The sequence below is a fragment of the Bombina bombina genome, chromosome 3, assembly GCF_027579735.1.
Source record: "Bombina bombina isolate aBomBom1 chromosome 3, aBomBom1.pri, whole genome shotgun sequence".
Classification (NCBI taxonomy): Eukaryota; Metazoa; Chordata; class Amphibia; order Anura; family Bombinatoridae; genus Bombina; species Bombina bombina.
The window spans coordinates 1,224,432,821-1,224,457,106 of record NC_069501.1 but is presented as its reverse complement, the minus strand read 5'-3'; the positions used below and the strand labels follow the sequence as shown (position 1 = coordinate 1,224,457,106).

Below are 24,286 nucleotides of genomic sequence, written 5' to 3'. Positions count from 1 at the left end.
ATGAAGTTGTGGACTCTCCCTGCCAGGAAGGAAAGGAATTTATCTAGTAAGCATAAATTTATGTTTTTTTGTGCTTGTAACCAAAAATAATTATAAGCTTATGAAACTTTGAGTTTGTGTTCTATACAGTAAAACTAACACATAATAATAATAACTGCAACTTTTAATAGTGATTTTCTCTGGGTTGGACTCAGATTGCTTTACATAAGGGATATTTTCAGGGTTAGAAGTTAAACATTTGATTCCTGAAAGACATGTATAAATAGGTAGGTCTTGAGTCCTTGTTTGAAAATGTCCAGAGAACTGGCTACTTTCACTGTGCTTGGGAGAGTGTTCCATAGAGATGGAGCGGCACGGCTATAAGCTTGCAAACCACATTTTTTGTGAATTCTTGGCACTTTTAGCTTTTGTGCATGTGCTGATCGAAGCATGCAAGTTGGGACCTATACAGCACTAGTAATTATTTTAAATATCTTGATCATGCAGAGATTTGTACGATAGCAGGCCTTTTTTGTATAGTATGCACCATTTTATTGGCAGCCAGTGCAGAGAGTGGCGGATAGGTGGTATATGGCAAGAGTTTAGCTGGCCAGTTTTAAGCCTTTGCTGCAGCGTTTGTACCAACTGAAGGCGATAGAGTAGTTTTTCTGGGAGACCATAATAAAGTGCATTGCTGTAGTCCAAATGTGATGTCGCCAATGCATGGGTCATGGTGGGAATATCTGTAGGAATTGGGTGCTTGATCATGGCAATATTCTTTAAAAGAAAGAATGAGGCTTGTACTGTGGCTGATTTATGATGCTTTAGAGGGAGGTCACTGTCAAACATAACACCGATATTTCTTACTAAATTTGAGGTTTTGTAGTTTTGATCCACCACATTCTAGACCAATTTGTTGATCTTGTTGCATTGCTTAGTTATCATCATAATATTTCTAGCCATCACAAGTACTAGTTATCATCATACTATCTCTACCCATCACAAGTACTAGTTATCATAATATCACAAGTACTAGTTATCATCATACTATCTCTACCCATCACAAGTACTAGTTATCATAATATCACAAGTACTAGTTATCATCATACTATCTCTACCCATCACAAGTACTAGTTATCATAATGCTATCTCTACCCATCAAAAATACTAGTTATCATCATACTATCTCTACCCATCACAAGTACTAGTTATCATAATATCACAAGTACTAGTTATCATCATACTATCTCTACCCATCACAAGTACTAGTTATCATCATACTATCTCTACCCATCACAAGTACTAGTTATCATAATATCACACGTACTAGTTATCATCATACTATCTCTACCCATCACAAGTACTAGTTATCATAATATCACAAGTACTAGTTATCATCATACTATCTCTACCCATCACAAGTACTAGTTATCATAATGCTATCTCTACCCATCAAAAATACTAGTTATCATCATACTATCTCTACCCATCACAAGTACTAGTTATCATAATATCACAAGTACTTGTTATCATCATACTATCTCTGCCCATCACAAGTACTAGTTGTCATCATACTATCACACATACTAGTTATTATCATGCTATCTCTACCCATCACAAGTTCTAGTTATCATACTATCACACATACTAGTTATTATCATACTATCTCTACCCATCACAAGTTCTAGTTATCATACTATCACACATACTAGTTATTATCATGTTATCTCTACCTATCACAAGTACTAGTTATCATACTATCACACATACTCGTTATCATGTTATCTCTACCTATCACAAGTACTAGTTATCATACTATCCTACATACTAGTTATCATGTTATCACAAGTACTAGTTATCATGTTATCACAAGTACTAGTTATCATACTATCACACATACTATTTATTATCATGTTATCTCTACCTATCACAAGTTCTAGTTATCATACTATCACACATACTAGTTATTATCATACTATCTCTACCCATCACAAGTTCTAGTTATCATACTATCACACATACTAGTTATTATCATGTTATCTCTACCTATCACAAGTACTAGTTATCATACTATCACACATACTAGTTATCATGTTATCTCTACCTATCACAAGTACTAGTTATTATTATCATGTTATCTCTACCTATCACAAGTACTAGTTATCATACTATCACACATACTAGTTATTATAATACTATCTCTACCCATCACAAGTTCTAGTTATCATACTATCACACATACTAGTTATCATGTTATCTCTACCTATCACAAGTACTAGTTATCATACTATCACACATACTAGTTATTATCATGTTATCTCTACCTATCACAAGTACTAGTTATCATACTATCACACATACTAGTTATCATGTTATCGCTACCTATCACAAGTACTAGTTATCATACTATCACACATACTAGTTATTATCATGTTATCTCTACCTATCACAAGTACTAGTTATCATACTATCCTACATACTAGTTATCATGTTATCGCTACCTATCACAAGTACTAGTTATCATACTATCACACATACTAGTTATTATCATGTTATCTCTACCTATCACAAGTACTAGTTATCATACTATCACACATACTAGTTATTATCATGTTATCGCTACCTATCACAAGTACTAGTTATCATACTATAACTACCCACCACACATACTAGTTATTATCTTACTATCACACATACTAGTTATTATGATGTTATCTCTACCTATCACAAGTACTAGTTATCATACTATAACTACCCACCACACGTGTCACATACTAGTTATTATCTTACTATCACACATACTAGTTATTATGATGTTATCTCTACCTATCACAAGTACTAGTTATCATACTATAACTACCCACCACACGTGTCACATACTAGTTATTATCTTACTATCACACGTACTAGTTATTATCATGTTATCTCTACCTATCACAAGTACTAGTTATCATCATACTATCACAAGTACTAGTTATCATCATACTATCTCTACGCATCACATCTGGAACATTGTGTATATGGAGAGAACATGTGTACTGATTTTTATACTATTTTTGCTGTGTATAATTTACAGGCATTAAGCAGTCATGCAGCATTCACCAAGAGAACAGAAGAAACCATCACAGAGGAAGGGGAAGTTGAGGAGATGGACACATTGGACCCTCAGACTGGTCTCTTCTACAGAGCTGCCCTTGCTCAGAAGCAGCAGAAACAAATCCATCTGCACCAAGAAGGAGCACATCTCCAGGTAAAGACTGTGCAGTCCCTGCAGACAAAGCAGAAGCAAATAATCCAGCTGCAGCCGGAGCAGATCCAGCACAAAATCCAGCAGACTGCGCAGCTGTCAATTAGACAGCAGAAGATTAGCCCACTGCAACAGGAGCACATGCAACAGCGCCACATGCTGATCAAGGAGAGGCACCTTCCTAACCTGGTAACACAGCCTCAGCAGACAGTAGTGCAAGTACTGGCAGTAAAAACCACACAGCAGCTGCCCAAGCTGCAGCAAATACAAAGCCAGAAGATTTACATGCAGTCCCAACTCTCACAGACTCCAGTGCAGATGTCCATCTCTGCTGAGAAACATCATACAACTCAGGTAAGGAACTCCGTCATCCGTAAAGTAACCGTGAGCTGGTTACAAATATGCACTTTACATGAAATGTACACATGCTGTTGTCACCTATATTTAACATACTGTGTAAATATTGTGCACAATTGCGATTACAGACTATGACTGGAGGACCAACTGTGCAGTTAGTCATAAAGGGAACTCCCTTTGTAATTTACTTTTCCTGGGATTGCTGCCACCTAGCGGATCTTTGCCTGCTGGCATTACGGATGGAGCTATAATAAATGTTATTCAAATAATGCATGGAACTTCCTAAGGGCATTAAGTGTTTAAATACAAAGTATTCAAGCTAAAATTTGCCTTTCTAGAGTGCTTTGAAGGACCTTGTTTTAGTGAGATGACAATTTAGATAATCTCACCAGAATGGAGAGCGTTAGATTATTGGGCCCTAAATGAGAAGCAGGGTGTCCTCTACTGTGAGACAATACGATGTGCCTTTGTGTGGTTGTATAGGTTATAGTTGTGCTGCAGGACTTTATTTAGCTGGACTTGTTTAAGGGGACAGTAAAGCCAAAATTAAACTTTCAAAATTCTGACAGATTGTGTCCTTTTTAGATCCCTTCTTTTATCAAATTTTCATTATTTCTTTGGTATCCTTTGTTGAAGAGTTAACCTTGGCTGTCATTAACACTCGATGGCCACACACACACACACTGGCAATAGCACCATCTTATGAAGTAAAAAAATAATTATATATATATATAGTAAAGCAAGCAGGGGTTGGCACTCAATAGCAGGCAGAATATGCAAACAACTCTATGCAGACCAAGTATACATCAAAACAACAAAGGCAAAGGCACTCACTGTTTGGAAATTGTGACGTTTTTGCGGTGGTGCCCCTTCCTTAGACAGACATACATAAAGAACAAAACTTACACCACCAATTAACACAAGTGTGGCAAACTGCACCGTCGTCGTCGTCTCTTCGCTACTGAGCATGTGCGGGACTTACTATGGTGAACTAGAAATGCCAAAAATAAAAGCAAAGCATAATATGGCTGGACATAACAGGATGCGTTGCTTAGCAACTGCAATTGAAACAATACTGAACAGAAGATGCCTAACTATGCACCAATATTAAGTGGTAAATGCTACAGATCGTGATATGTGAGCGACGCAACTTTTCAGGAACTGCAAACTATGGCAGTTAAATCCTGAAACGTAGTAACAAACATACTTAAATGTACCTATTAGCCCAAAAAGGTACATCACTGTGTAGCGCATCCAAACCACTATCCACATAGAACTCGGCGCATGTTGAAAACTTAGAAAATAATATAGCCAAAAATTACCATAAATACATAGATACAAAAAGGGTACACATGTGGGAATAAACTTGTGCAAAGATATTTACAAAAATATACAGTATTATACAAAAATATGCAGAAACATGTAAAAATGCAAATATATATATAGTTAGCCCAAAGGGACTGTTAGTACTGGAATATAATACACCCGTATACTTATACTGAAATGTTATTACAAAAACATTGCAAATCAAAATGGGTGTTGAGACCCTTATGTACTAAGGTGTCCAAGGTATGGATCCACCTGGTTTCACCATGCAATAGAATTCTCGCTACACCCCCCCCCCCCCCCCAAGTGAAGGGGCGGGACATGGTCAATTATAATGACCCGCAAATCGGCCACCGTATGTTTGGCTGCCAAGAAATATCTGGCCACTGGTTGATCACTTGTACAGGTATTCAGTGCGTGGCGTATGTCAGCCCTGTGATTAGCCATTTGCGTGCGCAGATCGTCATTGGTCTTGCCAATGTAATATTTGCCACAATTGCAATGTAACATGTACACTACATATTTTGTAGTACAAGTTACCCTATGCTTGATGGCATATTTTTTGTTATGCCATGGATGGACAAAGTATGAACTCTGAATCATTCCACTGCATATGGTACATCCACTGCACTGAAAACATCCAGATTTAGGTGCCCCAAGCCAAGTAGTGGTAGTGTAGCTGGGCCTGTTGTCAGATCTCATTAGAATGTCCTTGAGAGTTCTACCTCTCCTATATCCAATTCTTGGTAGATCGTGCTGTTTGAAAGGTAAACCCGGATCACTGGACAGAATATCCCAGTTCTTTTATAATGTTGTTCAACCGCAGTTTGTCAGGGGTATACTTAGTAACAAAGGTCATCCGTGGCTTCTCCGTACTTGCAATACTCTTCTTGATTAGCAACGTTTCTTGTGTCAGATCTTTGACTTTATCCATTGATGCATTGAGTGTTCGTTCAAGATATCCCCTCTCTGAATTTTCTGTGTTTGAACAAATCCATTTGCATACATTATAATTGACCATGTCCCACTCCTTCACGTGGGGGGGACCGAGCGAGAATTCTATTGCAGCGTGAAACCAGGTGCATCCATACCTTAGTACCTAAGGGTCTAAACACCCATTTTGATTTGCAATGTTTTTTGTAAATTTGACAATGTGTGAGCTGATTGTTATTAACACCTTTAATAATGTTTCAGTATGAGTATACGGATGTATTATATTCTAGTACTAACAAGAATAGTGATCACATTGTGTCCAACACCCTGGTCTTTATTGACAGTCCCTTTGGGCTAACTTTACGTATATTTGCATTTTTACATGTTTCTGCATATTTTTCTAGAATACTGTATATTTTTGTAAATATCTTTGCACAAGTTTATTCCCAGATTGGTACCCTTTATGTATATGTATTTATGGTCATTTTTGGCTATATTATTTTCTAAGTTTTCAACATGAGCTGAGTTCTATGTGGATAGCAGTTTGGATGCGCTACACATAGTGATGTACCTTTCTTTCATGTAATTAGCAAGAGTCCATGAGCTAGTGACGTATGGGATATACATTCCTACCAGGAGGGGCAAAGTTTCCCAAACCTCAAAATGCCTATAAATACACCCCTCACCACACCCACAATTCAGTTTTACAAACTTTGCCTCCGATGGAGGTGGTGAAGTAAGTTTGTGCTAGATTCTACGTTGATATGCGCTCCGCAGCAAGTTGGAGCCCGGTTTTCCTCTCAGCGTGCAGTGAATGTCAGAGGGATGTGAGGAGAGTATTGCCTATTTGAATGCAGTGATCTCCTTCTAAGGGGTCTATTTCATAGGTTCTCTGTTATCGGTCGTAGAGATTCATCTCTTACCTCCCTTTTCAGATCGACGATATACTCTTATATATACCATTACCTCTGCTGATTCTCGTTTCAGTACTGGTTTGGCTATCTGCTATATGTAGATGAGTGTCCTGGGGTAAGTAAGTCTTATTTTCTGTGACACTCCAAGCTATGGTTGGGCACTTTGTTTATAAAGTTCTAAATATATGTATTCAAACATTTATTTGCCTTGACTCAGAATGTTCAACTTTCCTTATTTTCAGACAGTCAGTTTCATATTTGGGATAATGCATTTTGATTTGACCATTTTTTCTTACCTTAAAATTTGACTTTTTCCCTGTGGGCTGTTAGGCTCGCGGGGGCTGAAAATGCTTCATTTTATTGCGTCATTCTTGGCGCGGACTTTTTTGGCGCAAAAATTCTATTTCCGTTTCCGGCGTCATACGTGTCGCCGGAAGTTGCGTCATTCTTTGACGTTATTTCGCGCCAAAAAATGTCGGCGTTCCGGATGTGGCGTCATTTTTGGCGCCAAAAAGCATTTAGGCGCCAAATAATGTGGGCGTCTTATTTGGCGCGAAAAAATATGGGCGTCGCTTTTGTCTCCACATTATTTCAGTCTCATTTTTTATTGCTTCTGGTTGCTAGAAGCTTGTTCTTTGGCATTTTTTCCCATTCCTGAAACTGTCATTTAAGGAATTTGATCAATTTTGCTTTATATGTTGTTTTTTCTCTTACATATTGCAAGATGTCTCCCGTTGCATCTGAGCCAGAAGATACTACAGGAAAATCGCTGTCAAGTGCTGAATCTACCAAAGCTAAGTGTATCTGCTGTAAACTTTTGGTAGCTATTTCTCCAGCTGTTGTTTGTATTGATTGTCATGACAAACTTGTTAAAGCAGATAATATTTCCTTTAGTAAAGTACCATTGCCTGTTGCAGTTCCCTCAACATCTAAGGTGCAGAATGTTCCTGATAATATAAGAGATTTTGTTTCTGAATCCATAAAGAAGGCTATGTCTGTTATTTCTCCTTCTAGTAAACGTAAAAAATCTTTTAAAACTTCTCTCCCTACAGATGAATTTTTAAATGAACATCATCATTCTGATTCTGATGACTCCTCTGGTTCAGAGGATTCTGTCTCTGAGGTTGATGCTGATAAATCTTCATATTTATTTAAAATGGAATTTATTCGTTCTTTACTTAAAGAAGTTCTAATTGCTTTAGAAATAGAGGATTCTAGTCCTCTTGATACTAATTCTAAACGTTTAGATAAGGTATTTAAAGCTCCTGTGGTTATTCCAGAAGTTTTTCCTGTTCCTAATGCTATTTCTGCAGTAATTTCCAAAGAATGGGATAAATTGGGTAATTCATTTACTCCTTCTAAACGTTTTAAGCATTTATATCCTGTGCCGTCTGACAGATTAGAATTTTGGGACAAAATCCCTAAAGTTGATGGGGCTATTTCTACCCTTGCTAAACGTACTACTATTCCTACGTCAGATGGTACTTCGTTTAAGGATCCTCTAGATAGGAAAATTGAGTCCTTTCTAAGAAAAGCTTATCTGTGTTCAGGTAATATTCTTAGACCTGCTATATCTTTGGCTGATGTTGCTGCAGCTTCAACTTTTTGGTTGGAAACTTTAGCGCAACAAGTAACACATCGTGATTCTCATGACATTATTATTCTTCTTCAGCATGCTAATAATTTTATCTGTGATGCCATTTTTGATATTATCAGAGTTGATGTCAGGTTTATGTCTCTAGCTATTTTAGCTAGAAGAGCTTTATGGCTTAAAACTTGGAATGCTGATATGGCTTCTAAATCAACTTTACTTTCTATTTCTTTCCAGGGTAATAAATTATTTGGTTCTCAGTTGGATTCCATCATTTCAACTGTTACTGGTGGGAAAGGAACTTTTTTACCACAGGATAAAAAATCTAAAGGTAAAAGCAGAGCTAATAATCGTTTTCGTTCCTTTCGTTTCAACAAAGAACAAAAGCCTGATCCTTCATCCTCAGGAGCAGTTTCAGTTTGGAAACCATCTCCAGTCTGGAATAAATCCAAGCCAGCTAGAAAGGCAAAGCCTGCTTCTAAGTCCACATGAAGGTGCGGCCCTCATTCCAGCTCAGCTGGTAGGGGGCAGGTTACGTTTTTTCAAGGAAATTTGGATCAATTCTGTTCACAATCTTTGGATTCAGAACATTGTTTCAGAAGGGTACAGAATTGGTTTCAAGATAAGACCTCCTGCAAAGAGATTTTTTCTTTCCCGTGTCCCAGTAAATCCAGTAAAAGCTCAAGCATTTCTGAAATGTGTTTCAGATCTAGAGTTGACTGGAGTAATTATGCCAGTTCCAGTTCAGGAACAGGGGATGGGGTTTTATTCAAATCTCTTCATTGTACCAAAGAAGGAGAATTCCTTCAGACCAGTTCTGGATCTAAAAATATTGAATCGTTATGTAAGGATACCAACGTTCAAAATGGTAACTATAAGGATTATCCTGCCTTTTGTTCTGCAAGGGAATTATATGTCCACAATAGATTTACAGGATGCATATCTGCATATTCCGATTCATCCAGATCATTTTCAGTTCCTGAGATTCTCTTTTCTGGACAAGCATTACCAGTTTGTGGCTCTGCCGTTTGGCCTAGCTACAGCTCCAAGAATTTTTACAAAGGTTCTCGGTGCCCTTCTGTCTGTAATCAGAGAACAGGGTATTGTGGTATTTCCTTATTTGGACGATATCTTGGTACTTGCTCAGTCTTTACATTTAGCAGAATCTCATACGAATCGACTTGTGTTGTCTCTTCAAGATCATGGTTGGAGGATCAATTTACCAAAAAGTTCTTTGATTCCTCAGACAAGGGTAACCTTTCTGGGTTTCCAGATGGATTCAGTATCCATGACTCTGTCTTTAACAGACAAGAGACGTCTAAAATTGATTGCAGCTTGTCGAAACCTTCAGTCACAATCATTCCCTTCGGTAGCCTTATGCATGGAAATTCTAGGTCTTATGACTGCTGCATCGGACGCGATCCCCTTTGCTCGTTTTCACATGCGACCTCTTCAGCTCTGTATGCTGAAGCAATGGTGCAAGGATTACACGAAGATATCTCAAACAATATCTTTAAAACCGATTGTTCGGCACTCTCTAACATGGTGGACAGATCACCATCGTTTAATTCAGGGGGCTTCTTTTGTGCTTCCGACCTGGACTGTAATTTCAACAGATGCAAGTCTCACGGGTTGGGGAGCTGTGTGGGGATCTCTGACGGCACAGGGAGTTTGGGAATCTCAGGAGGTGAGATTACCTATCAATATCTTGGAACTCCGTGCAATTTTCAGAGCTCTTCAGTTTTGGCCTCTTCTGAAGAGAGAATCGTTCATTTGTTTTCAGACAGACAATGTCACAACTGTGGCATACATCAATCATCAAGGAGGGACTCACAGTCCTCTGGCTATGAAAGAAGTATCTCGAATTTTGGTTTGGGCGGAATCCAGCTCCTGTCTAATCTCTGCGGTTCATATCCCAGGTGTAGACAATTGGGAAGCGGATTATCTAAGTCGCCAAACGTTGCATCCGGGCGAATGGTCTCTTCACCCAGAGGTATTTCTTCAGATTGTTCAAATGTGGGAACTTCCAGAAATAGATCTGATGGCGTCCCATCTAAACAAGAAACTTCCAGGTATCTGTCCAGATCCCGGGATCCTCAGGCGGAGGCAGTGGATGCATTATCACTTCCTTGGAAGTATCATCCTGCCTATATCTTTCCGCCTCTAGTTCTTCTTCCAAGAGTGATCTCCAAGATTCTGAAGGAATGCTCGTTTGTTCTGCTGGTAGCTCCAGCATGGCCTCACAGGTTTTGGTATGCGGATCTTGTCCGGATGGCCTCTTGCCAACCGTGGACTCTTCCGTTAAGACCAGACCTTCTGTCACAAGGTCCTTTTTTCCATCAGGATCTGAAATCCTTAAATTTAAAGGTATGGAGATTGAACGCTTGATTCTTGGTCAAAGAGGTTTCTCTGACTCCGTGATTAATACTATGTTACAGGCTCGTAAATCTGTATCTCGAGAGATATATTATAGAGTCTGGAAGACTTATATTTCTTGGTGTCTTTCTCATCATTTTTCTTGGCATTCTTTTAGAATACCGAGAATTTTACAGTTTCTTCAGGATGGTTTAGATAAGGGTTTGTCCGCAAGTTCTTTGAAAGGACAAATCTCTGCTCTTTCTGTTCTTTTTCACAGAAAGATTGCTATTCTTCCTGATATTCATTGTTTTGTACAAGCTTTGGTTCGTATAAAACCTGTCATTAAGTCAATTTCTCCTCCTTGGAGTTTGAATTTGGTTCTGGGAGCTCTTCAAGCTCCTCAGTTTGAACCTATGCATTCATTGGACATTAAATTACTTTCTTGGAAAGTTTTGTTCCTTTTGGCCATCTCTTCTGCTAGAAGAGTTTCTGAATTATCTGCTCTTTCTTGTGAGTCTCCTTTTCTGATTTTTCATCAGGATAAGGCGGTGTTGCGAACTTCTTTTGAATTTTTACCTAAAGTTGTGAATTCCAACAACATTAGTAGAGAAATTGTGGTTCCTTCATTATGTCCTAATCCTAAGAATTCTAAGGAGAAATCGTTGCATTCTTTGGATGTTGTTAGAGCTTTGAAATATTATGTTGAAGCTACGAAATCTTTCCGTAAGACTTCTAGTCTATTTGTTATCTTTTCCGGTTCTAGGAAAGGCCAGAAAGCTTCTGCCATTTCTTTGGCATCTTGGTTGAAATCTTTAATTCATCTTGCCTATGTTGAGTCGGGTAAAATTCCGCCTCAGAGAATTACAGCTCATTCTACTAGGTCAGTATCTACTTCCTGGGCGTTTAGGAATGAAGCTTCGGTTGACCAGATCTGCAAAGCAGCAACTTGGTCCTCTTTGCATACTTTTACTAAATTCTACCATTTTGATGTATTTTCTTCTTCTGAAGCAGTTTTTGGTAGAAAAGTACTTCAGGCAGCGGTTTCAGTTTGAATCTTCTGCTTATGTTTTTCGTTAAACTTTATTTTGGGTGTGGATTATTTTCAGCAGGAATTGGCTGTCTTTATTTTATCCCTCCCTCTCTAGTGACTCTTGTGTGGAAAGATCCACATCTTGGGTAGTCATTATCCCATACGTCACTAGCTCATGGACTCTTGCTAATTACATGAAAGAAAACATAATTTATGTAAGAACTTACCTGATAAATTCATTTCTTTCATATTAGCAAGAGTCCATGAGGCCCGCCCTTTTTTTGTGGTGGTTATGATTTTGTATAAAGCACAATTATTCCAATTCCTTATTTTATATGCTTTCGCACTTTTTTATCACCCCACTTCTTGGCTATTCGTTAAACTGAATTGTGGGTGTGGTGAGGGGTGTATTTATAGGCATTTTGAGGTTTGGGAAACTTTGCCCCTCCTGGTAGGAATGTATATCCCATACGTCACTAGCTCATGGACTCTTGCTAATATGAAAGAAATGAATTTATCAGGTAAGTTCTTACATAAATTATGTTTTTTGGGCTAATAGGCACATTTAAAGGGACATGAAACCCAAAAATTTTCTTTCGTGATTCAGATAGAGAATACAAATTTAAACAACTTTCCAATTTACTTCTATCATTTAATTTGCTTTATTCTCTTGTTATCCTTTGCTGAAAGGTTTATCTAGGCAAGCTCAGAAGCAGCAGAGAACCTAGGATCTAGCTATTGATTGGTGGCTGAATATAAATATCAATTGTGATTGGCTCACCAATGTGTTCAGTTAGAAACCATTAATGCATTGCTGATCCTTCAACAAATGATACTAAGAGAATGGAACAAATTAGATAATAGAAGTAAATTAGAAAGTTGTTTAAAATTTTATTCTCTACCTGAATCATGAGAGAAAAATATTGGGTTTAATGTCCCTTTAAGTACGTTTGTTACTACGTTTCAGGATTTAACTGCCATAGTTTGCAGTTCCTGAAAGGTTGCCTTGCTCACATATATCACAATCTGTAGCATTTAACATTGGTGCATAGATAGGCATCTTCTGTTCAGTATTGTTTCTATTGGGGTTGCTAAGCAACGCATCCTGTTATGTCCAGCCATATTATCCTTTGCTTTTATTTTTGGCATTTCTGGCTCACCATAGTCAGTCCCGCACATGCTCAGTAGTGCAGGGAGGACGCTGGTGCACAGCTTGCCACACTTTTGTTAATTGGTGGTGGGGTATTTAAGGAGTAAGTTTTGTTTTATTTATATATATATATATATATAATGTATCAATTAGCCTGTAGCCCAGCACTCCAACCTAGGTGGTGTGTAGTAGACCTGGCTGCAATCCTCAAAAAATAAGTATGTAAATCCGTATATAGAAGGGCACTCTCAGGATTTGTAAATACAAAAATGAAAACATTTTTCTTTATTTGTTACATTAACAAAGAATGGTCGACGTTTCGGCCCTCATTTTTACACGCCTTTTTTCTGTCTGGGAGTTCCGCCGCACAGCTGTTTGCAGATTTAATATGTCCTGATGAAGGCCTGAATGAGGGCCGAAACGTTGACCTTTCTTTGTTGATGTAATGAAAAAATATTTTTTTTTTTCATTTTTGTATTTACAAATCCTGAGATAGCCCTTCTATATACGGATTTATATATATATTGTAGCAAAACCTTTTTTGGGAAATATTTGAAATTATTTTGTCTAAACAAAATGGAATAAAGTGTGTTTTGTTGTGCCTCTTTTTTATAGTTATACAAATCATATGCAGGACTAGTATGCCGGTTAATGCAATTTAATTTTGTTTCCTTTCCTAGATATCACATCCAGTTGTATCACAAGGATCAGCGGTTACCAAAATAACATTTGAAGGACATCAGCCTCCTACGGTTTCAAAGGCTGCTATTACAGAATGTCTGCCCAAGCTCACCCCAGCAGTTGCCAGCATCTTGCCCTCAACCACAAAGGCTGAGAAGGTGTCTGTAGCAGATATACTAAAGATGTCTATGATGGAGGCTGATATTGACACGAACGTAGAACCTATGATTGTGGATCCCCCAAATAAATCTACCCCTATTATCAAGCCCATGCCCATTTTAACAGAAGCCTCAATACCAACACAGATACAAAGGCTTCCTGTGTCAGGCACAGTGACTGCTACAGTGCCACCCCTTCCAAAATGTTTCCCAGCCCCTATAATTACAGCAACTCCTCCTTCTGCTCTTCCTGTTCCTCTTCCGCCACCGCCCCCTCTAACTAGGAAAGTTGACATTCCTGTCACCAGCCAGATTATTCAAATACAGAATGTGCCACAGAAGAGAGTGGAGGAAGTGCCTTCTGAAATTATTATCCAGGTAAGTCCGCATGCAGCAGGTTTGTTGGCTAGGGGATGCTCTCAGCCTGGCTTCCTCATTTTGCTTACACTTCAGTTCAAAATGTATTAAAGGGATAGTTTTCTTTCTTTTTTTTGTTTAAAAAGATAGATAACACACGCGCGCATGTTTGTGTGTGTGTGTAATATAAATATATATATATATATATATATAGTTTAGCAAAAATAAGCATTCATTGGACTTTGCAGTAAAACGTCACATTTAATATATCAAGATTAAAAATAGAGCATAACATTTCAAGACCACATTGGTCCCTTTATCAAATGCAGATGCAATCAAACAATCTTACCTGATAAGTTGATAAGGTAAGATTGTTTGATCTTTGTATCTGCATTTGACAAAGGGACCAATGTGGTCTCGAAACGTTATGCTCTATTTTTAATCTTGATATATTAAATGTGACGTTTTACTGCAAAGACCAATGAGTGTTTATTTTTGCTAAATTATTTGGATCCATTATACAGCACCGTGGCACTGATGAACATTGTTTTATGGAGTGCATATATTTGGAATACATATATATATATTTGTGGGTGTCTGTGGGTTTGTTTGTGTGTGTGGGGGGGTGTATATATGTGTGTGCATGTGTGGGGGGGTGTATGCATGTGTGGGTGTCTGTGGGGGGGTGTATATATGTGTGTGCATGTGTGGGTGTCTGTGGGTTTGTTTGTGTGTGTGGGGGGTGTATATATTTGTGTGGGTGTCTGTGGGTTTGTGTGTGTGTCTGTGAGGGGGTGTATATATGTGTGTACATGTGTGGGTGTCTGTGGGTTTGTGTGTGTGTGTGTGGGGGGTATATATATGTGTGTGTGTGGGGGGGGGGTGTATATATGTGTGTGCATGTGTATATGTGTGTGCATGTGTGGGTGTCTGGGTTTGTGTGTGTGTGGGGGGTGTATATATGTGTGTGCATGTGTGTGTTTGTGTGTGTGTGTGTGTGGGGGGGTGTATATATGTGTGTGCAGGTGTGGGTGTCTGTGGGTGTGTGTGTGTGGGGGGGTGTATATATGTGGGTGTCTGTGGGTTTGTGTGTGGAGGTGTATATATGTGGGTTTGTGTGTGTGTGTTTGGGGGGTGTATATATGTGTGTGCATGTGTGGGTGTCTGTGGGTTTGTGTGTGAGGGGTATATATGTGTGTGTGGGTGTCTGTGGGTTTGTGTGTGGGGGTGTGTTTTTTAAATAGAGAGAATGTAAATACTAATTTAGTATTGCACAAGAATACTCAGTGTTTAATTGATATATGTTCATTGTGAGTTCAGAGTATCACCTTTTGTGTGTTTCATAAACATCATCACAGCTGTTTTGACCCGCACAAAATAATTGAACTCTCACTAAATTTAAGCAAACATGCATGGTTCGAAAACATTTCATTGAGGACATATTTCATTTGCTGACAAGAACTTTGAAACCTATTGCATGTGGTAACTTTTGTTATTAAAGGGATATTATAGTGCACAAATTACATGCCATACTTTCTTTGCTCTGCTGACTCTGCAAGTCTATATGTTTAACACCTTCAAAGGGTTACACAACAGCCGTTGTTGATTGGTTCAGTGGCTGTTTCTGCTCTGGACCAGCAGGTCTTTGTAGATACCAAACATAACTTTAAATATTTTTTTAACAGCTTTGTGGGGGTTAAACACATAGGGCACTACAATGTACAAATAAGCAATTTGGAGCTCTTCTCTTGGTCACACTTCCTTCTGTCTGGTGACTAGTAGTACAACTTTAAGGTACATTTAATTTGTTAGACCCTGTAATTTTAAGACTAGGGACCTTTTGCATTGGTTAAACACACAGTTAAAGTACAGATTGAGATCTGCGGTGCACTGTTGGTTTAGAGCATAAACTGCTGCTGAGCCAATCAGCAGGGCTAGTTACACACATAGAAGATAGGGTTAAGCATTGAGGTGCATAGTTACTAGAGTGTCATTTCTTTCATGTAATTAGCAAGAGTCCATGAGCTAGTGACGTTTGGGATATACATTCCTACCAGGAGGGGCAAAGTTTCCCAAACCTCAAAATGCCTACAAATACACCCCTCACCCCACCCACAAATCAGTTTTACAAACTTTGCCTCCTATGGAGGTGGTGAAGTAAGTTTGTGCTAGATTCTACGTTGATATGCGCTCCGCAGCAGGTTGGAGCCCGGTTTTCCTCTCAGCGTGCAGTGAATGTCAGAGGGATGTGAGGAGAGTATTGCCTATTTGAATTCAATGATCTCCTTCTACGGGGTCTATTTCATAGGTTCTCTGTTATCGGTCGTGGAGATTCATCTCTTACCTCCCTTTTCAGATCGACGATATACTCTTTTATATATATATATATACCATTACCTCTGCTGATTTTCGTTTCAGTACTGGTTTGGCTTTCTACAAACATGTAGTTGAGTGTCCTGGGGTAAGTAAGTCTTATTTTCTGTGACACTCTAAGCTATGGTTGGGCACTTTTTTATAAAGTTCTAAATATATGTATTCAAACATTTATTTGCCTTGACTCAGGATGTTCAACATTCCTTATTTTCAGACAGTCAGTTTCATATTTGGGATAATGCATTTGAATCAATCATTTTTTTCTTACCTTAAAATTTGACTTTTTCCCTGTGGGCTGTTAGGCTCGCGGGGGCTGAAAATGCTTCATTTTATTGCGTCATTCTTGGCGCTGACTTTTTTGGCGCAAAATTTTTTTTCTGTTTCCGGCGTCATACGTGTCGCCGGAAGTTGCGTCATTTTTGACGTTCTTTTGCGCCAAAAGTGTTGGCGTTCCGGATGTGGCGTCATTTTTGGCGGCAAAAGCATTTAGGCGCCAAATAATGTGGGCGTCTTATTTGGCGCTAAAAAAATATGGGCGTCACTTTCGTCTCCACATTATTTAAGTCTCATTATTTATTGCTTCTGGTTGCTAGAAGCTTGTTCACTGGCATTTTTTCCCATTCCTGAAACTGTTATTTAAGGAATTTGATTAATTTTGCTTTATATGTTGTTTTTTCTATTACATATTGCAAGATGTCCCACGTTGCAACTGAGTCAGAAGATACTTCTGGAAAATCGCTGCCTGGTGTTGGAGCTGCCAAAGCTAAGTGTATCTGCTGTAAACTTTTGGTAGCTGTTCCTCCAGCTGTTGTTTGTATTGAATGTCATGACAAACTTGTTAATGCAGATAATATTTCCTTTAGTAAAGTTCCATTACCTATTGCTGTTCCGTTAACATCTAATACTCAGAGTGTTCCTGATAACAAAAGAGATTTTGTTTCTAAATCCATTATGAAGGCTATGTCTGTTATTCCTCCTTCTAGTAAACATAAAAAGTCTTTTAAAACTTCTCATTGTTCAGATGAATTTTTAAATGAACATCATCATTCTGATTCTGATAGTGGTTCTTCTGGTTCAGAGGATTCTGTCTCAGAGGTTGATGCTGATAAATCTTCATATTTATTTAAAATGGAATTTATTCGTTCTTTACTTAAAGAAGTCCTAATTGCATTAGAAATTGAGGATTCTGGTCCTCTTGATACTAAATCTAAACGTTTAGATAAGGTTTTTAAATCTCCTGTAGTTATTCCAGAAGTTTTTCCTGTTCCTGGTGCTATTTCTGTAGTAATTTCCAGGGAATGGAATAATTGGGGTAATTCATTTACTCCTTCTAAACGTTTTAAGCAATTATATCCTGTGCCATCTGACAGATTAGAGTTTTGGGACAAAATCCCTAAGGTTGATGGGGCTGTCTCTACTTTTGCTAAGCGTACTACTATTCCTACGGCAGATGGTACTTCGTTTAAGGATCCTTTAGATAGGAAAATTGAATCCTTTCTAAGAAAAGCTTATTTGTGTTCAGGTAATCTTCTTAGACCTGCTATATCTTTAGCGGATGTTGCTGCAGCTTCAACTTTTTGATTGGAAGCTTTAGCGCAACAAGTTACAGATCATAATTCTCATAGCATTATTATTCTGCTTCAACATGCTAATAATTTTATTTGTGATGCCATCTTTGATATCATTAGAGTTGATGTCAGGTATATGTCTCTAGCTATTTTAGCTAGAAGAGCTTTATGGCTTAAAACTTGGAATGCTGATATGTCTTCTAAGTCTACTTTGCTTTCCCTTTCTTTCCAGGGTAATAAATTATTTGGTTCTCAGTTGGATTCTATTATCTCAACTGTTACTGGAGGGAAAGGAGCTTTTTTACCTCAGGATAAAAAGTCTAAAGGTAAATTCAGGTCAAATAATCGTTTTTATTCCTTTCGTCACAACAAGGAACAAAAGCCTGATCCTTCATCCTCAGGAGCGGTATCAGTTTGGAAACCATCTCCAGTCTGGAATAAATCCAAGCCTTTTAGAAAATCAAAGCCAGCTCCTAAGTCCACATGAAGGTGCGGCCCTCATTCCAGCTCAGCTGGTAGGGGGCAGATAACGTTTTTTCAAAGAAATTTGGATCAATTCCGTTCACAATCTTTGGATTCAGAACATTGTTTCAGAAGGGTACAGAATTGGTTTCAAGATGAGACCTCCTGCAAAGAGATTTTTTCTTTCCCGTGTCCCAGTAAATCCAGCGAAGGCTCAAGCATTTCTGAAATGTGTTTCAGATCTAGAGTTGGCTGGAGTAATTATGCCAGTTCCAGTTCTGGAACAGGGGCTGGGGTTTTATTCAAGTCTCTTCATTGTACCAAAGAAGGAGAATTCCTTCAGACCAGTTCTGGATCTAAAAATATTGAATCGTTATGTAAGGATACCAACGTTCAAAATGGTAACTGTAAGGACTATCCTGCCTTTTGTTCAGCAAGGGCATTATATGTCTACAATAGATTTACAGGATGCATATCTGCATATTCCGATTCATCCAGATCACTATCAGTTTCTGAGATTCTCTTTCCTAGACAAGCATTACCAGTTTGTGGCTCTGCCGTTTGGCCTAGCAACAGCTCCAAGAATTTTTACAAAGGTTCTCGGTGCCCTTCTGTCTGTAATCAGAGAACAGGGTATTGTGGTATTTCCTTATTTGGACGATATCTTGGTACTTGCTCAGTCTTCACATTTAGCAGAATCTCATACGAATCGACTTGTGTTGTTTCTGCAAGATCATGGTTGGAGGATCAATTTACTAAAAAGTTCATTGATTCCTCAGACAAGGGTAACCTTTTTGGGTTTCCAGATAGATTCAGTGTCCATGACTCTATCTTTGACAGACAAGAGACGTCTAAAATTGATTTCAGCTTGTCGAAACCTTCAGTCACAATCATTCCCTTCGGTAGCCTTATGCATGGAAATTCTAGGTCTTATGACTGCTGCATCGGACGCGATCCCCTTTGCTCGTTTTCACATGCGACCTCTTCAGCTCTGTATGCTGAACCAATGGTGCAGGGATTACACGAAGATATCTCAATTAATATCTTTAAAACCGATTGTACGACACTCTCTGACCTGGTGGACAGATCACCATCGTTTAGTTCAGGGGGCTTCTTTTGTTCTTCCGACCTGGACTGTAATTTCAACAGATGCAAGTCTTACAGGTTGGGGAGCTGTGTGGGGGTCTCTGACGGCACAAGGGGTTTGGGAATCTCAGGAGGTGAGATTACCGATCAATATTTTGGAACTCTGTGCAATTTTCAGAGCTCTTCAGTCTTGGCCTCTTCTAAAGAGAGAATCATTCATTTGTTTTCAGACAGACAATGTCACATCTGTGGCTTACATCAATCATCAAGGAGGGACTCACAGTCCTCTAGCTATGAAAGAAGTATCTCAAATTCTGGTTTGGGCGGAATCCAGCTCCTGTCTAGTTTCTGCGGTTCATATCCCAGGTATAGACAATTGGGAAGCGGATTATCTCAGTCGCCAAACGTTGCATCCGGGCGAATGGTCTCTTCACCCAGAGGTATTTCTTCAGATTGTTCAAATGTGGGGACTTCCAGAAATAGATCTGATGGCCTCTCATCTAAACAAGAAACTTCCCAGGTATCTGTCCAGATCCAGGGATCCTCAAGCGGAAGCAGTGGATGCATTGTCACTTCCTTGGAAGTATCATCCTGCTTATATCTTTCCGCCTCTAGTTCTTCTTCCAAGAGTGATCTCCAAGATTCTGAAGGAATGCTCGTTTGTTCTGCTGGTAGCTCCAGCATGGCCTCACAGGTTTTGGTATGCGGATCTTGTCCGGATGGCCTCTTGCCAACCGTGGACTCTTCCGTTAAGACCAGACCTTCTGTCGCAAGGTCCTTTTTTCCATCAGGATCTCAAATCCTTAAATTTAAAGGTATGGAGATTGAACGCTTGATTCTTAGTCAAAGAGGTTTCTCTGACTCTGTGATTAATACTATGTTACAGGCTCGTAAATCTGTATCTAGGGAGATATATTATAGAGTCTGGAAGACTTATATTTCTTCTGTTATGTGTGATCAGTCCACGGGTCATCATTACTTCTGGGATATAACTCCTCCCCAACAGGAAATGCAAGAGGATTCACCCAGCAGAGCTGCATATAGCTCCTCCCCTCTACGTCAGTCCCAGTCATTCTCTTGCACCCAACGACTAGATAGGATGTGTGAGAGGACTATGGTGATTATACTTAGTTTTTATGACTTCAATCAAAAGTTTGTTATTTTACAATAGCACCGGAGCGTGTTATTACTTCTCTGGCAGAGTTTGAAGAAGAATCTACCAGAGTTTTTTACTATGATTTTAACCGGAGTCGTTAAGATCATATTGCTGTTCTCGGCCATCTGAGGGAGGTAAAAGCTTCAGATCAGGGGACAGCGGGCAGTTGAATCTGCATTGAGGTATGTAGCAGTTTTTATTTTCTGAATGGAATTGATGAGAAAATCCTGCCATACCGTTATAATGACATGTATGTATACACTTCAGTATTCTGGGGATGGTATTTCACCGGAACTACTCTGTTAAAGGTCTCTAATCCTTTTAATAAGTATTTATCATGTTAAACGTTTTTGCTGGAATGTAGAATCGTTTACATTGCTGAGGTACTGAGTGAATAAATATTTGGGCATTAATTTCCACTTGGCAGTTGTTTGCTTTTAATTGTGACAGTTTCGTTTCTCTTCACTGCTGTGTATGAGAGGGAGGGGCCGTTTTTGGCGCTCTTTGCTACGCATCAAAAATTTCCAGTCAGCTACTCTTATATTTCCTGCATGATCCGGTTCATCTCTGACAGATCTCAGGGGGTCTTCAAACTTCTTTGGAGGGAGGTATATTCTCTCAGCAGAGCTGTGAGAATTTCATATTGACTGTGAATAAAAACGTTGCTCTGTAATTTTTATGTCAAATTTAATTATTGTTATTTTACTAATGGGAACAAACCTTTGCTAAAAGTTGTGTTGTTTTAAAGTTTGATGCTATAACTGTTTTTCAGTTCATTATCTCAACTGTCATTTAATCGTTTAGTACCTCTTTGAGGCACAGTACGTTTTTGCTAAAAAAGATTATAACCAGGTTGCTAGTTATTGCTAGTGTGTTAAACATGTCTGACTCAGAGGAAGATATCTGTGTCATTTGTTCCAATGCCAAGGTGGAGCCCAATAGAAATTTATGTACTAACTGTATTGATGCTACTTTAAATAAAAGTCAATCTGTACAATGTGAACAAATTTCACCAAACTGCGAGGGGAGAGTTATGCCGACTAACTCGCCTCACGCGGCAGTACCTGCATCTCCCGCCCGGGAGGTGCGTGATATTTTGGCGCCTAATACATCTGGGCGGCCATTACAGATAACATTACATGATATGGCTACTGTTATGACTGAAGTTTTGTCTAAATTACCAGAACTAAGAGGCAAGCGTGATCACTCTGGGGTGAGAACAGAGTGCGCTGACAATACTAGGGCCATGTCTGATACTGCGTCACAGCTTGCAGAGCATGAGGACGGAGAGCTTCATTCTGTGGGTGACGGTTCTGATCCAAACAGATTGGATTCAGATATTTCAAATTTTAAATTTAAATTGGAGAACCTCCGTGTATTACTAGGGGAGGTCTTAGCAGCTCTCAATGATTGTAACACCGTTGCAATACCAGAGAAACTGTGCAGGTTGGATAAATACTTTGCGGTTCCGGCGAGTACTGACGTTTTTCCTATACCTAAGAGATTAACTGAAATTGTTACTAAGGAGTGGGATAGACCCGGTGTGCCGTTCTCACCCCCTCCAATATTTAGAAAGATGTTTCCAATAGACGCCACCACTCGGGACTTATGGCAAACGGTCCCTAAGGTGGAGGGAGCAGTTTCTACTTTAGCTAAGCGTACCACTATCCCGGTGGAGGATAGCTGTGCTTTCTCAGATCCAATGGATAAAAAATTAGAGGGTTACCTTAAGAAAATGTTTGTTCAACAAGGTTTTATATTGCAACCCCTTGCATGTATCGCGCCGATTACGGCTGCGGCAGCATTTTGGATTGAGTCTCTGGAAGAGAACCTTAGTTCATCTACGCTAGACGACATTATGGACAGGCTTAGAGTCCTTAAACTAGCTAATTCATTCATTTCGGAGGCCGTAGTACATTTAACCAAACTTACGGCTAAGAACTCAGGATTCGCCATACAGGCACGTAGGGCGCTGTGGCTAAAATCCTGGTCAGCTGATGTTACTTCTAAGTCCAAATTACTTAATATACCTTTCAAGGGGCAGTCTTTATTTGGGCCCGGTTTGAAAGAAATTATCGCTGACATTACAGGAGGTAAGGGCCACGCCCTACCTCAAGACAAAGCCAAAGCTAAGGCTAGACAGTCTAATTTTCGTCCCTTTCGGAATTTCAAAACAGGAGCAGCATCAACCTCCACTGCACCAAAACAGGAAGGAGCTGTTGCTCGTTACAGGCAAGGCTGGAAGCCTAACCAGTCCTGGAACAAGGGCAAACAGGCCAGGAAACCTGCTGCCGCCCCAAAGACAGCATGAACCGAGAGCCCCCGATCCGGGACCGGATCTAGTGGGGGGCAGACTTTCTCTCTTCGCCCAGGCCTGGGCAAGAGATGTTCAGGATCCCTGGGCGCTAGAGATCATATCTCAGGGATACCTTCTAGACTTCAAATTATCTCCCCCAAGAGGGAGATTTCATCTGTCAAGGTTGTCAACAAACCAGATAAAGAAAGAAGCGTTTCTACGCTGTGTACAAGATCTGTTATTAATGGGAGTGATCCATCCGGTTCCGCGGTCGGAACAAGGACAAGGGTTCTACTCAAACCTGTTTGTGGTTCCCAAAAAAGAGGGAACTTTCAGGCCAATCTTAGATTTAAAGATTCTAAACAAATTCCTAAGAGTTCCATCGTTCAAAATGGAAACTATTCGGACAATCTTACCCATGATCCAAAAGGGTCAGTACATGACCACAGTGGATTTAAAAGATGCTTACCTTCACATACCGATTCACAAAGATCATCACCGGTATCTATGGTTTGCCTTCCTAGACAGGCACTACCAGTTTGTAGCTCTTCCATTCGGATTGGCTACGGCCCCAAGAATCTTCACAAAGGTTCTGGGTGCCCTTCTGGCGGTACTAAGACCGTGAGGGATTTCGGTAGCTCCGTACCTAGACGACATTCTAATACAAGCTTCAAGCTTTCAAACTGCCAAGTCTCATACAGAGTTAGTTCTGGCATTTCTAAGGTCGCATGGATGGAAAGTGAACGAAAAGAAGAGTTCTCTTTTTCCTCTCACAAGAGTTCCATTCTTGGGGACTCTTATAGATTCTGTAGAAATGAAGATTTACCTGACAGAAGACAGGTTAACAAAGCTTCAAGATGCATGCCGTGTCCTTCATTCCATTCAACACCCGTCAGTAGCTCAATGCATGGAGGTGATCGGCTTAATGGTAGCGGCAATGGACATAGTACCTTTTGCACGCCTACACCTCAGACCGCTGCAATTGTGCATGCTAAGTCAGTGGAATGGGGATTACTCAGATTTGTCCCCTACTCTGAATCTGAATCAAGAGACCAGAAATTCTCTTCTATGGTGGCTTTATCGGCCACACCTGTCCAGGGGGATGCCATTCAGCAGGCCAGACTGGACAATTGTAACAACAGACGCCAGCCTACTAGGTTGGGGCGCTGTCTGGAATTCTCTGAAGGCTCAGGGATTATGGAATCAGGAGGAGAGTCTCCTTCCAATAAACATTCTGGAATTGAGAGCAGTTCTCAATGCCCTT

General features: G+C 39.5%; 1 protein-coding gene across 2 annotated transcripts in view; it reads left to right on the top strand.

Annotated features, from left to right (window-relative positions):
* Positions 1–24,286, top strand: part of EMSY (EMSY transcriptional repressor, BRCA2 interacting) — a 224,437-nt gene that overhangs the window by 175,768 nt on the left and 24,383 nt on the right. For both annotated transcript variants that reach the window (XM_053708699.1, XM_053708698.1), the window contains 2 exons: positions 3,056–3,580; positions 13,566–14,102. In XM_053708699.1, coding sequence (XP_053564674.1) covers positions 3,056–3,580; positions 13,566–14,102 — 1,062 coding nt within the window. The remainder of the gene's footprint in view (positions 1–3,055; positions 3,581–13,565; positions 14,103–24,286) is intronic.